The sequence below is a fragment of the Rhinopithecus roxellana genome, chromosome 4 (assembly GCF_007565055.1).
Source record: "Rhinopithecus roxellana isolate Shanxi Qingling chromosome 4, ASM756505v1, whole genome shotgun sequence".
Lineage (NCBI taxonomy): Eukaryota > Metazoa > Chordata > Mammalia > Primates > Cercopithecidae > Rhinopithecus > Rhinopithecus roxellana.
In genome coordinates, this window is record NC_044552.1 from 42,103,768 (window position 1) to 42,117,269 (window position 13,502).

At 32.8% G+C, this 13,502-nt stretch overlaps 1 protein-coding gene across 2 annotated transcripts in view; it reads left to right on the forward strand.

Annotated features, from left to right (window-relative positions):
- The window catches only part of EYS (eyes shut homolog), a 1,930,870-nt gene that overhangs the window by 486,464 nt on the left and 1,430,904 nt on the right, over window positions 1–13,502 (forward strand). For both annotated transcript variants that reach the window (XM_030928557.1, XM_030928558.1), the window contains exon 10: window positions 1,498–1,611. In XM_030928557.1, coding sequence (XP_030784417.1) covers window positions 1,498–1,611 — 114 coding nt within the window. The remainder of the gene's footprint in view (window positions 1–1,497; window positions 1,612–13,502) is intronic.

Here is a 13,502-nt window from a genome sequence, read left to right on the forward strand (position 1 = left end):
TTTTACTTTTGTAAAGGCTTATATATGTGTCATCATTCTTTTCAAAAAGTTGACTCATTAAAATAATAACCAAATGAATATATTTAAGATTTCAAAAGTATTCATTGACTCACATAATTCTTTTAATATTCACTTTTTTCAGCTTAACTTGATGTTCTTGTGTCAGCTTTTCACTAAATATTTCATTTTGTCAGTGATAATAGTGATATTTTCTACTTAGTCTAGTATGTTGATTCCTATTAGATTGATTTGATGTATGTTTTCTTTCTAAATTCATGTTACTGTTATAGAGACTTTTTTAAAAGAAGGAATATTTTCATTCATATAACTTGCTAATAATTTGCATGGTGTCAATGTCGATTTTCTATTATTGTTATAAATTGGTAAGAAAATTAGCTGTCATAAGTCATAAAAATCAATTCAGTGTCAGTTGAGGCTATGATTTTCAACTGTTGGGAAATTAACAGGCAATCTAAGTGGTATAATAAGAAAGGTCAGCTTTAGCAACACAAGTTCTAGATGGAGGATGAATGAAAAATATGAATTGGACAACAGTTTAAAGAAAATGCTGACTATATAATTAAGGGATATTTATTTATTTATTTTTCCATGTAGGCTTACATTCTAAAATTACTAGAAAAAAATGTAATTCATCACCCTGGAACCCTAATATTTACAAAGCTCATGAGTCGATTCAAATGCATCTACCCATTACCCATGGCCTTCTTGGGTAAATAGCATTCAATAACTGTGCCTCGTAAAGATTTAGGGCTGGGCGCAGTGGCCCATGTCTATAATCCCAGCACTTTGGGAGGCCAAGGCGTGTGGATCTCTTGAAGTCAGGGGTTTGAGACCAGCCTAACCAATATGGTGAAACTCTGTCTCTACAAAAAATACAAAAATTAATTGGGCATGGTGTTGTTTGCCTATAATTCCAGTTACTTAGGAGGCTGAAACAGGATCATTTCTTGAACCTGGTGGGCAGATGTTGCAGTGAGCTGAGATAGTGCCACTGCACTACAGCCTGGGCAACAGAGCGAGATTCCGTCTCCCCTGCCAAAAAAAAAAAAAAAAAGAAAAAGAAAAATTCAGCCCTCAGGGACGTACATCAGGATGTTATTGTTTCACTAATACTTTCTTTTCATTCCTTTTTAATTTCCTCTTACCTAACATTTGATCTGCACTCCAATGACCTGAAATATCTATACCATCTCTAGACTCCCCAGCAAAAGAAAATTAGTTCACTTCAAAGAGACTTTGCATGCTTTCAAACTCAGAAGAGTTTAGTGTGCATTTAGTAATTCTAAGAGAAGTTACTGCAGTTTGTAGCAAGGTGAAATAAATGGGTTCTGATAGTAATATATGTGACATTCTTATCTAATAAATTTAGTTTCAGATAAGTGAAAGACTTGTACAAATTTAAAAATTACTTGATACATGCCTCCTTTGTTAACACCTAACATATATATATATATATTTTTTTACTATTTTCCAAAGGTACAAGATGTGAAATAGATCTAGATGAGTGTGCCTTACATCCCTGCAAAAGTGGAGCCACCTGCATTGACCAACCTGGTAATTACTTCTGCCAGTGTGGGCCTCCATTTAAAGGTAATGAACACCGAGGGAGAAGGAAGAGCAAACATAATTAACTTTAAAAATCACTTCTGTCTCTTGTCTGAACTCATTTCAGTCTTCCAACAACCTTATTCGTCCTTCATTTTCTTAAAGTCAGCTTCTAAAGTGGTCAAGCCAATTATTCCTTAGGCAGAAACTACAGTGAAATTAGTTTTGTTTGCGTACACACTACAATAGTTGAGTTTCTTATTTTTCTATTTGAAAGGTCACCAATGAAACCAAAAGACACAATTATAAAAGTAAGGAATATATTACCAGTCTATCATGTTATATTTGAAATATTCTTCCATATTATTTAATTTCTCATGAAATTGTCAAGTTTTCTTTTTTCTTTCTCAACTAATCATCTGTTTAATTTTTCAGTGTTCAACTTTGATGATAATTCTTTAGCTTCAGTTCAGGAATTGTATTTTTTCTCAATACACTAAACAAATCCTTGCTTTGCCTTATAAATATGTTCATATATTATTGCAACTAGTATATAGAAACTAATTTATTGAGTACTTCCTTGAACTTTGGTATCTCTTTCTAAGCTAAGAAATTTGAAACTGTTCAAGTAAGTAAAATTAATTTAGATATTTTAATGTTATACCTATTTACCTTAAAAAGTATCTTATAACTACTTATGAAAAATGTAAGATTGTATGTCCCACTTCAAATATTTTGCATCTATTTAAACACACTATGTTATAGCTTTCTTACTATTAAATGAAAGTAAGAATATACCTATATCATTTAGTTGAATGTGATTTAAATGAGAAATGTTAAATACCACAATGTCTGCCAAAAATTACTAATAATTGTTTACTTATACTTTCCAATAATGTTCTAAGATATATGTAATATTTATATAATAGACAATATTTTATCATGTTTGGATAGGTGGAATATCAATACATACTTATTTAATTATGCATCTTTAAACATACACAGGGAATGGCCTAAATAATCTCAGTGAAAATATTAGGTTTCATTTTTTATTTTTTGAGGGAGGATCTCATTTGGTCACCCAGGCTGGGGTGCAGTGGTGCTATCATATAGCTCACTGCAACCTCTGCGTCCAGGGCTTAAGTGATCCTCCCCTCAGCCCCCGAGTAGAGCAGACTACAGGTGCATGCCACCATATTAGGGTAGTTTTTGTATTTTTGTAGAGACAGGGTTTCACCATGTTGCCCAGGCTGGTAGACTTTATTTTAAAAATAACAGTTTTTCTAATGCCCAGATTTTTGTTTCTCATACATTCTTCGATTAAACAAAAATCAAATCTCCTTAGAGATCTAGCTAATTTTAGGACTAAGGCATGGAATATAGCTTGAATAATATTGTAATGCTAAAAAATATGAAAGTAATTAAACACAAAAGTATGAGATTAAGTAAATGGAAGGAGCTCCCAATGATCAAAGTTAGAATGATTTGAGCACCAAAATAAAGGAGTATTGATCAGTACCCAAAATATAAATATGTAAGAGTCCATACTAATGGAAATATATAATTGATTAAATAAATGAGAAATAATAGACACGTCTTTTTGTACTATAATCACAAATAACTTATTTGTACTTGAATGTAAGGAGGTGGAACAAAACTCCCCATCTCTTAAATTTGGACAGCAGATAGTGACTGGCTTTCAAAGAGTATGGCACGTAAACAGGGGGTTGTGGAGGGAAGAGCAGCTTTGCAATGGAGAAATCTGACAATTGCTACCTCAGCCATGTGATCAAGGTTAACATCAACATTCACAGTCATGTTAATAACCTAAACTTTTGAAGTTTAGGTTAATAACCTAAACATATAAAATGATGAGAATGACACTTTTTGTCTCTCATCTTCCTTTCAAAAGTGCATTTTCCAAGTCTAGTCATCAAAAAATTACCAGACAAATCCCAATTGACAGACATTCTAAAAAATACTTGACTAGAATTTCTCAAATCTGTTAAGGTCATCAAAAGCAAGAAAAGTCTGAGAAACTTTAAAAACTAAGAAGAAGCCTAAGGAAATAGTACTTCTAAAAGTAATATGGTATCCTGGAAGAGATCTTGGAACAGAAAAAAAGACATTAGCTTAAAACTAAGGGAATAGGCCGGGCACGGTGGCTCAAGCCTGTAATCCCAGCACTTTGGGAGGCCGAGACGGGCGGATCACGAGGTCAGGAGATCGAGACCATCCTGGCTAACATGGTGAAACCCCGTCTCTACTAAAAATACAAAAAACTAGCCGGGCGACCTGGCGGGCGCCTGTAGTCCCAGCTACTCGGGAGGCTGAGGCAGGAGAATAGCCAGAACCCGGGAGGCGGAGCTTGCAGTGAGCCGAGATAGAGCCACTGCACTCCAGCCTGGGTGACAACGAGACTCTGTCTCAAAAATAAATAAATAAATTAATTATATATATATAATTATATATATATATATATTTTTTTTTTAAAGGAAAAATGAGCCAGTTGTGGTGGCATGCTTGTGGTCCCAGCTACTCAGGAGGCTGAAGCAGGGGGATTGGTTGAGCCCATAAGTTTGAGGCTTCTGTGAACTATTGTTGTGCCACTGTACCCAAGCCTGGGCGACAAAGTGAGACCCCATCTATAAAATAAACAAATAAAAAACAGTAACAGAAGAAAACCTAAAACCAAAACCAAAATATTTTCCATTAAAACAAAACAGAATTTGTAAAGCATGAATAGAAATGTTAGGTAATCATGATTATTTTAACCTTCATATACCAAATACTAAATATTTTAATCTATGAATTATAATGAAAAGGATTCTTCAGCTAATGGTAGTGCCTTAGCTTTATATGGTACATTAACATGTTCAATGGAACTGTACATAAATAAAACATAAAAAGCAAAAACAAGGTTAAATTATTTTAAAATGCATGCGCCTAATAATGTATAATATTTTTCTAGTAATCACATCACATAAATTTATACTGTAGATACCCTATCCTAGAGATAAATATATTCTAATTCAGTTTATATTCTTATACATCTTTCAGCTAGAAACATGCCTTGTATATCAGAAGCTGGATACGTGTTTATCTTTTTCTTTTGCTCCTAGGCATAGGCTTAACTATCTTGTATTTAGATGAGACCATGTGAATGAATTCTGACCAACAGAAAATCAATAGTAGTTTTTATCTTGCAAAGTGGTTCATAAAAATATCTCACAATTTTTAACTTTTTCATTTCTTCTACATTCTTGTTGGAAGGCAGTTGCCTGAAAAACTAGAGAAAAGCCAGAAGATGGAAGGTCCCTAATTCTTACATAAAAAGATATTCATGGACCAGGAATACCCCTATTATACTGAGAGATAAAAGTTAATTTATGAGTTGTTATTGTGCTAAACCACTAAGGTTAAGGTACTTGGTTCTTTACAGCAACCAGCATTGTTAAGAATTACTCTTTGAATGCTAGTAGCAAAGACTTTCCTTGAATACTTCACTAGAATTGATTTTTATATTGTTATAAATAACTAAAATTTTTGAAAAAAGTGTATAATCCATTTATGAATTCAGTTTCTATGCAAAAAGCACAACTAATTTCCTTTTGTAAAACCTAGTAACTCTTTGTTTTCTGTTTAAATTTGCTGTGAGCCTGTTAGTAATTTCATAGTCTTTTTCCCAAAGAAAGAAAAATAATACACATAGCCAGTGTAACTCCAGGATGACACATTAAAATCACAAGATTAAGTTGGTAAATTTTTGGTTGATTCAGTAATTTGATAAGTATACTTGTTTGGAATTCAATAGATACACGTTAGCAAAATATGTCCTGTGAGAGAATATCCAGGCCTTTACCTGTTTTGTGCCTCTCAGAAACACCACTATACTCATTAACTTATGTATGGTGGATGGCTGCTTCAGCCGTAGATACAGAGTATATGTTCTCTTTGCTTGCAAATCCTGAATTATTTACTATCTCGTCCTCTATAGAAAACATTTGCTGACTCCTGATGTAGAAAATGCTCAAACAATAACCTATTTTTTAAGCTAATTGTGGTGTTTGTTGCTAGAGTCCAAGTTTTATCTATTAGATGTTTATTTGCACAAACATGTATTTTGATAAAATGATATCTATCATCTTCTTTTTTATATAAGAAATAGGTGACTCTGCCCCATTGTACTAGGTTAAATTCATAACTGTTTTCATTTTGAGTAAAATTTGTAGCATAATAATATATAACTTTATAAGTGTATGCATTTATGAATTTGAAAATGTAAAGAATATATACAGTCACTGTTTAGCAAATACATGAAATTGTAAGATATGGTGCCTTGAGTGTTTTTCTGAGAATTTATCCTAGTTCAAACATTTTGTCATTGACAGAAGTTATGTTTTATTACTAGTTATAACTTTTTAAAGCACATACTAGAAAAAGGAATTTGTCTGAAAAGGGGATTGTGCTTATATAGTCCATTTATGGGAACAATAGAGAATAATTAGAAAAATCTTGGTGTAATTACTTCTGTAGAGCTGAATAATGCAGTGTTTTTATGCATGTTAGTTTCTAGTACTAAAATTACAGATCCTCCAAAAATAGCATCGCTTTCATACAAAATGTTATGAATGCTGTATATCTTTTTTGATATCTGTGGAATCTTTTTTCTTCTGTTTTAAAAAGATAAATAAATATGGAAAATAAATCCCTTAATACAGTTCTTTTTCCACGAAGTGTTCATCCACTGGCATAAGTGGTTAGCTTTGATTTAATCTGGCTCCCTTTCAAATTCTAGTCTTAGAAACTGAACTTAGCAAATAAATTTCAAATATATATTTATTTTTGAAGGAAAGGGTATTTTCAGTTTGTTTTCTGTTTACTATGAACAAATTTTTTGAAATGAATAAAAATTTTAATATGTAAAAATGACTTTTCACTTTCCCTGATATAATTATTATAATATACCTGAACAAAACCTCATACTTTTCATGTAACAAAGCATGATACAGAATGCATACACATTATCCATGTTTGGATACCACAATTTTCTATCTTAATTAAAATAAGAAGATACAAGGAAGTCATTTCTAATAAGCACTGTTGTCATTAACCTTTCTATTGTCATGACCAATGATTGCTTTCTGAGGCACTCTTTATTAAAACCCTCTATGCCCAACACTTCCAAAAGTGAATCGTGATATAAATTTGTCTTGATATACAAAATGTATTAAGTAGAGGATTTTTTGTTTTGTGTGTAAAGTAAATGAGATTAAATAATGCCTCAAAGTATAAATGGTCTTTCTACATAAGAAAAGTAATTATTAAGCACATACATAAATGGACACACACATACAAACACACACACACACACACACACACACACACGCCTGGGATTAAGCACACTTAGTCATCTTTCCCCCAGAACTAAATGGAGTTGGGTATGTGAAAAATCCTAATTATAACTATTTCCTTAAAAAATATTATAATCAGTGCTAACCAATAAGGCAGCCCTTACCCAATCAACTATTTTAAATTCTAAAACTAATGTTCAAGAAACATAATGGAAGTAAAGAGAAGAGACTCCATCTCAAAAAAGAAAAAAAAAAAAAAGAGAGAGAGAAGATAACTGCCTACCATGTAAATGTTGTTCCTGACAAAATTGAGTCAGTGTCCTATTTACTAATGAAGTATTTAAAGAAACAAAGTATGTTTGGAATAGGACTGCTTTCTTAGTGGGTAGAAAAGACCACAATACTCAAATTGTCTATTATTAATATTGCCTATTAATATATCAAGGATACTGTAATCTATATGAATTTAATGCTAGTACCTACAGAAAGGTATGATTCAACTCTGATTCTATGACTTTTTCTTTTTTTAGATTCCACATATAAGTGGGATCATGCGGTATTTGTCTCTTTGTGCCTGACTTAACATGATGTACTCCAGGTTCATCCAAGAGGAGGTATTGGGAAAAGGATACAAAATTTCAGTTAGATAGGAGAAATAAATTCAATATGCCCTGTATAACATGATGATTATAGTTAAAAACAATGTATTATATACTTAAAAATTATTTACAGATTAGATTTTGTGTTCTCACCACCTCAAAATGTGTGTGAGGTAATACATGTGTTAATACATTCCATAATGTATACATGCATCAAAACATCATACTGAATGCTACATATATACATTTTTAATTTGTCAATTTAACAATAAAGTATGATTCACAATTCAAATTTTAAAATGAGAATTTACTGGCATCAAACTAAATTGTTCATGACTTTATAATTCATAAAATGAAAATTGTACATACTGAATTTCATTAAATGAAGGTGTTCTGGGGGAAAATAATGTTGCATATATCACTGTTAAAACAATCGTCCTTGTATTTCTGTCATGTATTGGTACTGAGAAATTGTTACTCTTCTAAAATACAAAAGTTTTCAATAGCTAATACAAAAAAATAAGGCTTTGTCACAAATTATTGCTTGATTCTCAAGAAAGTAAGTACTTAATAATGTCATTCTGATAAAGCTACATATAGACAAGTAAAATGAAAATAATGTTTGAGCAAATGTCTTATCTGCTAGAGCTTTAAAGATAAATGTCTCTAAATGTGTAGTAATTAATATAAAAAGCTGAAATGGTAATTAGCCTTTAAACATGTTTGCAAAAGAAAGTAAAGAAGAACAAAACTCAGCAAAATAAAAATGCTTAAGTGTGTTGGGAGCCAGAATAATAATGCTGCTTTCTGGATAGGACACTCTGTTATGGGAACTTGTAATTAGAAAGCAGATTTAAGTACATATTTTTAAGTGCTTGTGAAGAGAAAAGACTGGAGTGCAGATAATGGAGCAATTAGTTTTTCAGCCTTCACAGGCCATATTCAGTCAGTCTTGTGTCAAGCTACAATGGGGAACTACAGATGCTGTAATTAAATGCTCCAGTCTACTCATTCTACAACTATACTAAAGATTCTTGGAGTATAAAATATTTTGGCTGGGCTACCCAAACAGCCATCTCTAATGTTCTGGAAATGTATTAAAGTCAAGTCCAGATCAATTTAGAATATTAACCAAAAGTCAACTAAATTTCTCTAATGAAAATGACAATATGCATATTATTTTGGAGGAGTGGTCCAATAAATTGAATGAACTGTAAAATGCTGAGTCCATAATAAGATATTAATCCAATAGAAAAAAATAAATGATTCATTAAATAGTTGAAATTAATTTTGTCTTTCATTTGTTCTGTCTAGCAATTAAACAGTAAATATGGAGCAAATATTGGTTTTTATTAGCAGTATTGTATTCTTCTTCCTGGTGATTAAATCATTACCTTTAGTTCAATGTAAGTGCTAACATGCTAAGGTTATTTTGACAGCAAGCATATAGGGAATCTGAGTGAAAGATGTGAATATTTCTATCTGCCATTTAAAACAATTTTCTTTGCTTCTTTTATTCCTTTCTCTTATTTTTATTTTAGATTCAAAGCTCTTTAATATGTTGGCCAAGTGTATATTTAATTCTATTTTAATTTTATTTCCTGTTAATGGACCAGACCTATTTATTCCTTCTTCCTTTATAACCTATTGACTGCTCCATTTGGGTGGCTAATTATATTTGACTATATTTTCTGTAAAATTAGCATATCAAGTAAAAAATACTATAATTGACCATAAATATAAACATATTATACAGTTTTATCAACAAGTTAATGTGCAGCCCATCCCAGCTGAGTTACCTATTATGTGCAACAATAGGATGACAGGTCTGGCAAACTTAGAGAAATGCTTATCTATACTGTACATTTTATACTAATCATTTTTATTTGCATTACCAAAAGGAGAAAATATACTCCTGACACTCTAACAATGAGACAAAATTATAATTAAGTTAAAAATCACAGACAAGGATTGTTTGCAATGAATTCATAATACTCTGAAAGTTTTGAAAAATTGGAAATAACAATGCTATTGTTTTCTAAATGTGTACCTTTCTTAATTTCCAGCCCAATACTCACCCTTAAACTGTGATATTATTCAGCATTCTGTCCTCAACTTTTAAATGTTTTCACATGTGCTTTTCAGATTGTTCAAATCTATTCAAATGTGTCAACCACCTATTTCCCAGCATGTGAAAAATGGTATTTTCCCTTTAAATTGAAAGAAGTATGTGTTGATAAGTTCTAAACTGCCATGCATATCCTAGTATTACACATGTTCCTGTAATAAATTTAAAATAAAATAGGGAGCAGAGACAACAGAAATTGTGAGAATTCAAAGCACTCAAAGACTTTCAGTTTGGCTAAAATTACTCTGAGAGCATGAAGCTGGAGTTTTAACAGAATTCAAACCAGAACTGTCACCCAAGGAATATTAGGGGCAACGGGAGGTTATTAACCTGGGGAAAAAATAATCAAATATAAATTTGGGGAGATTATTCTAAATTATAAAATAGAATTTGATTTTTTCTTCTTTTGAATGAATTTTCTTTTGTGTATTTGAGATTTACAACATGATTCATGGGATACATATAGATAATAAAATGGTTACTATAGCAAAGCAGATTAACACATCTATCATCTCACATGGTTACTTTTCTTTCTGTGGCAAGTCACCTAAAATCAATTTATGGCACACTGGAAAGAGAGAAAAAATTAAGTACTTGCAGTAGTCAAGCTGTGGTCTATTGCAGAGGCATGGAAACAGGGCTTGAGTTAGGTAGTTGGATAATTTCAGGAGATATTTAGGTTACAGACAAAATAAGTTAGAATGTTGTGGTATTGAGATTTGTAAAGTAAGAAAAAACAAGAAGACTATGTTCAGTTTCCTAGGTCAGATAAATGGATTATTGCTTTAGGGCAACAGGAGTGGAAGAAGCACATTTAATGAAGGATCGGCAGAGCTTCAAGCATACTGAATCTGTCAGATGGTAAATTATTAAAATCAAGGTTTACTTTAAATAATCCTAGTATGTGCATCTGAAGCATAGGAGAAAGTTCTGGAAGGACTATAGTTTTATAAAGCATCAGTCAAAAACAAGTATATATGGAATGGTCAAGTGTTTTCGTAGGACTGGTTACTAAGAAATACTAAAATGTAAAGGCTGGTTGGGGAAAGGGACACATAATGAGAAGCCAAAGGTGAACACAAAAGATGGGAGAGTTCCAATTAGGAAGAAGTAGTAAGAAAGTCCTAAATAGGATTGGACAGCTGTGTGATTTGGTGTTAAAATGATCTAGAAAACTATTACTAAAGTGGCCTTGGTAAACTTCACAAGAAGAGTTTCAATGGAGTTTAGTCATTGACAATGGTATATGTGGAACTGTACATATGAAATGAAGAAGTGGCGATAGTAACACTAGATTCCTTCTTGAAAATATTTGGTAGAAAAGTGGTAAGGAGAAAAGAGGCTGAATAGGGGAAATATGAGACAAAAGCAAGATTTGTTCATCAAAATGTTACGGGCTTAAGGGACGTATGGCTATCTTCCATTAGCCCTTTCAGATCTACTCAATGTCCAAGAAGCTACACTACATGACCCGTATTTTTCACACTTTCTTTTGAATTTGGCAAATGGGAGACCCGTATTTTTCACACTTTCTTTTGAATTTGGCAAATGGGAGCCCCAATATGAAATAAGAGGAAGGGAAGAGACAGATGCAAATACATTTATTACCTCATTTTCCTCTGTGTTTTACCACAAGGTGGCTGTGCCCCTCCACTGATCAGCTCATCTTCCCTATGGCAGTGGTCTCCACACAGCTCCTCTGCCTTAGGTTCTATCACCAGCTACCTCCACTCAGCTCCTTAGTGGCAGAAAAGATCTCATTCTATTTCTGGTGGTTTCCACATGCCCTGCCACACTTTGTAAGTAGTCCCTTATTAAATTCCCCCACACATTTCTGAGTTCAATTGCATCATCTCTTGCCTGCTAGGATCCAATCACACTTATTAATCCTAATGTATGCATAAGAAGATATTAGAACAGAAGTGGAGACTGAATCTTCAGGATTCAGGATGTAAAGAAGATAATTAACATAGAGGGCAGTGGAATGTGGTATGATGGTAATCTACAAATCTGATGATAACATTAAATTAAAATGTCATCTTAAATATAAATGGCCATAGATTTAAATGTGAAACATATGATCATAAATATTTTAGAAGAAAACATAAGAGAAAATATTTGGAATTTAGAGCTGTTCAAAGAATTCTTAGATTTGAAACATAAAACAGGATCCAGAAATGGAAAAAAAACAATAAATTGGACTTTGTCAAGATTGAGAGGGATGAATCTGTTGTTCTTTGGTAATAAAGTAACCAAATACAAAGTATAGATGGAGATATAGGTAAGACTAGAGGTTTTACTGGTAGAAATTTGAGGGAGTTTTATGATGGAAGTCATGTTCTCTGAAATTTAGAGGTATGGTTATATTCTGTGAGTGACCAGAAAAATGACAATTTATAATTCAAGGAGAGTATATTAGTCTATTCTCAAAATGCTATAAAGAATTAGCAGAGACTGGGTAGTTTATTTAAAAAGAGGATTAATTGACTCACAGTTCTGCAGGCTGTACAGGAGGGATGGCTGCAGGAGCCTCAGAAAACTTACAATCAAGGCAGAAGGTGAAGGGGAAGCAAGCGCAACTTCACATTGCATGGCAAGAGGATAGAGAGAGTGGGGCAGGGGCGAAGGTGCCACACACTTTTAAATGACCAAATCTCCTATTAACTCAAAATGACAGCTCACTTATCGCAAAGGGGCTGGCTCAAGCCATTTGCAGGGCATGTGCCCCCATAATATAAACACCTTACACCAGGTTCCTCCCCAACTTTGAGATTTCAACATGAGTTTTGGGTGGGAACCCAGAGCCAAACCATATCAGAGAGTATAAAACATTTCACATTTAAATGAATGCACATTTTCCTGTATGCTGGTGATAGTCTCTATCTCACTTGAAAATGATTCTCCTCACCACATTTTTCTTTAGGAGTTACTACTTTGGTTAGAGTTAATATCTACCCTAAACCAGATCACATATTATTTTAGGGATCTTGAATGAAGAATTTGGGAAAATGTTGCTCAGACTTTATTTGACATTGACCATATGAAACACGAATTTACAATTACTGACAAAAGGAAGTCCTCAAGTTGGAAGAAAAAAAGTTCATAGAAGTTTAGAATCATAACAATAATAAGGAAAGCTATAAAAAGACAGACAAACAGATATGGCAAAGTTATAGTCCTTAACATACCTGAGCCGAATGCACTTCTACTCTCATGATTTGCTACTGGAGCTAATAAATTTCTCACTGTACCAGTGTTGATTCTACTAAGGTTCTGTCTCTTTTCCCTTAAAGAGTCTTCCATTATAAAAATGTAGGCACTATTGAAGTCCAGTTCACACATTTCTTGACATCAGTCTTCAAACTTGTGTGGTTTTTCTCTATCATTGCTCAGTAGCCTAAGAGGAGTCACATAGACTTAAAAAGTTAGAGTAGTCCAGCATTGAGGAAATAAAGAGAAAATAATAGGTTCTTTGTGTCAGTGAATAACAAGGGGAATGTGATCCCACCTCTTGAGTCTGAAGTTTTATTGATATAGAAAAAACTGTTGCTTAAGAAGGACAAAAGAAATATGATGCAATCATAATGAAACAGGTTTTAATGAAGCAGTAAGGTAAAAGTATATTCAACAAATAATATAAGAAAGGTTGTTAATAACAAAAGGGTGAGTTTTTTTGTGGTGCTATAACAAATCTACCAACTACATCCCTAGCTGTTTAACCCTAATTGTTAAATTCTAAACACATCTGCATCTACCAGCTACATCCCTAGCTGTTCTATAGCTGTTCTTGAGCCAAACCCTCTAAGTCAATTAAACCTCTTAGCAAATATTTCAGAGTCCATATCTTAAATTCCA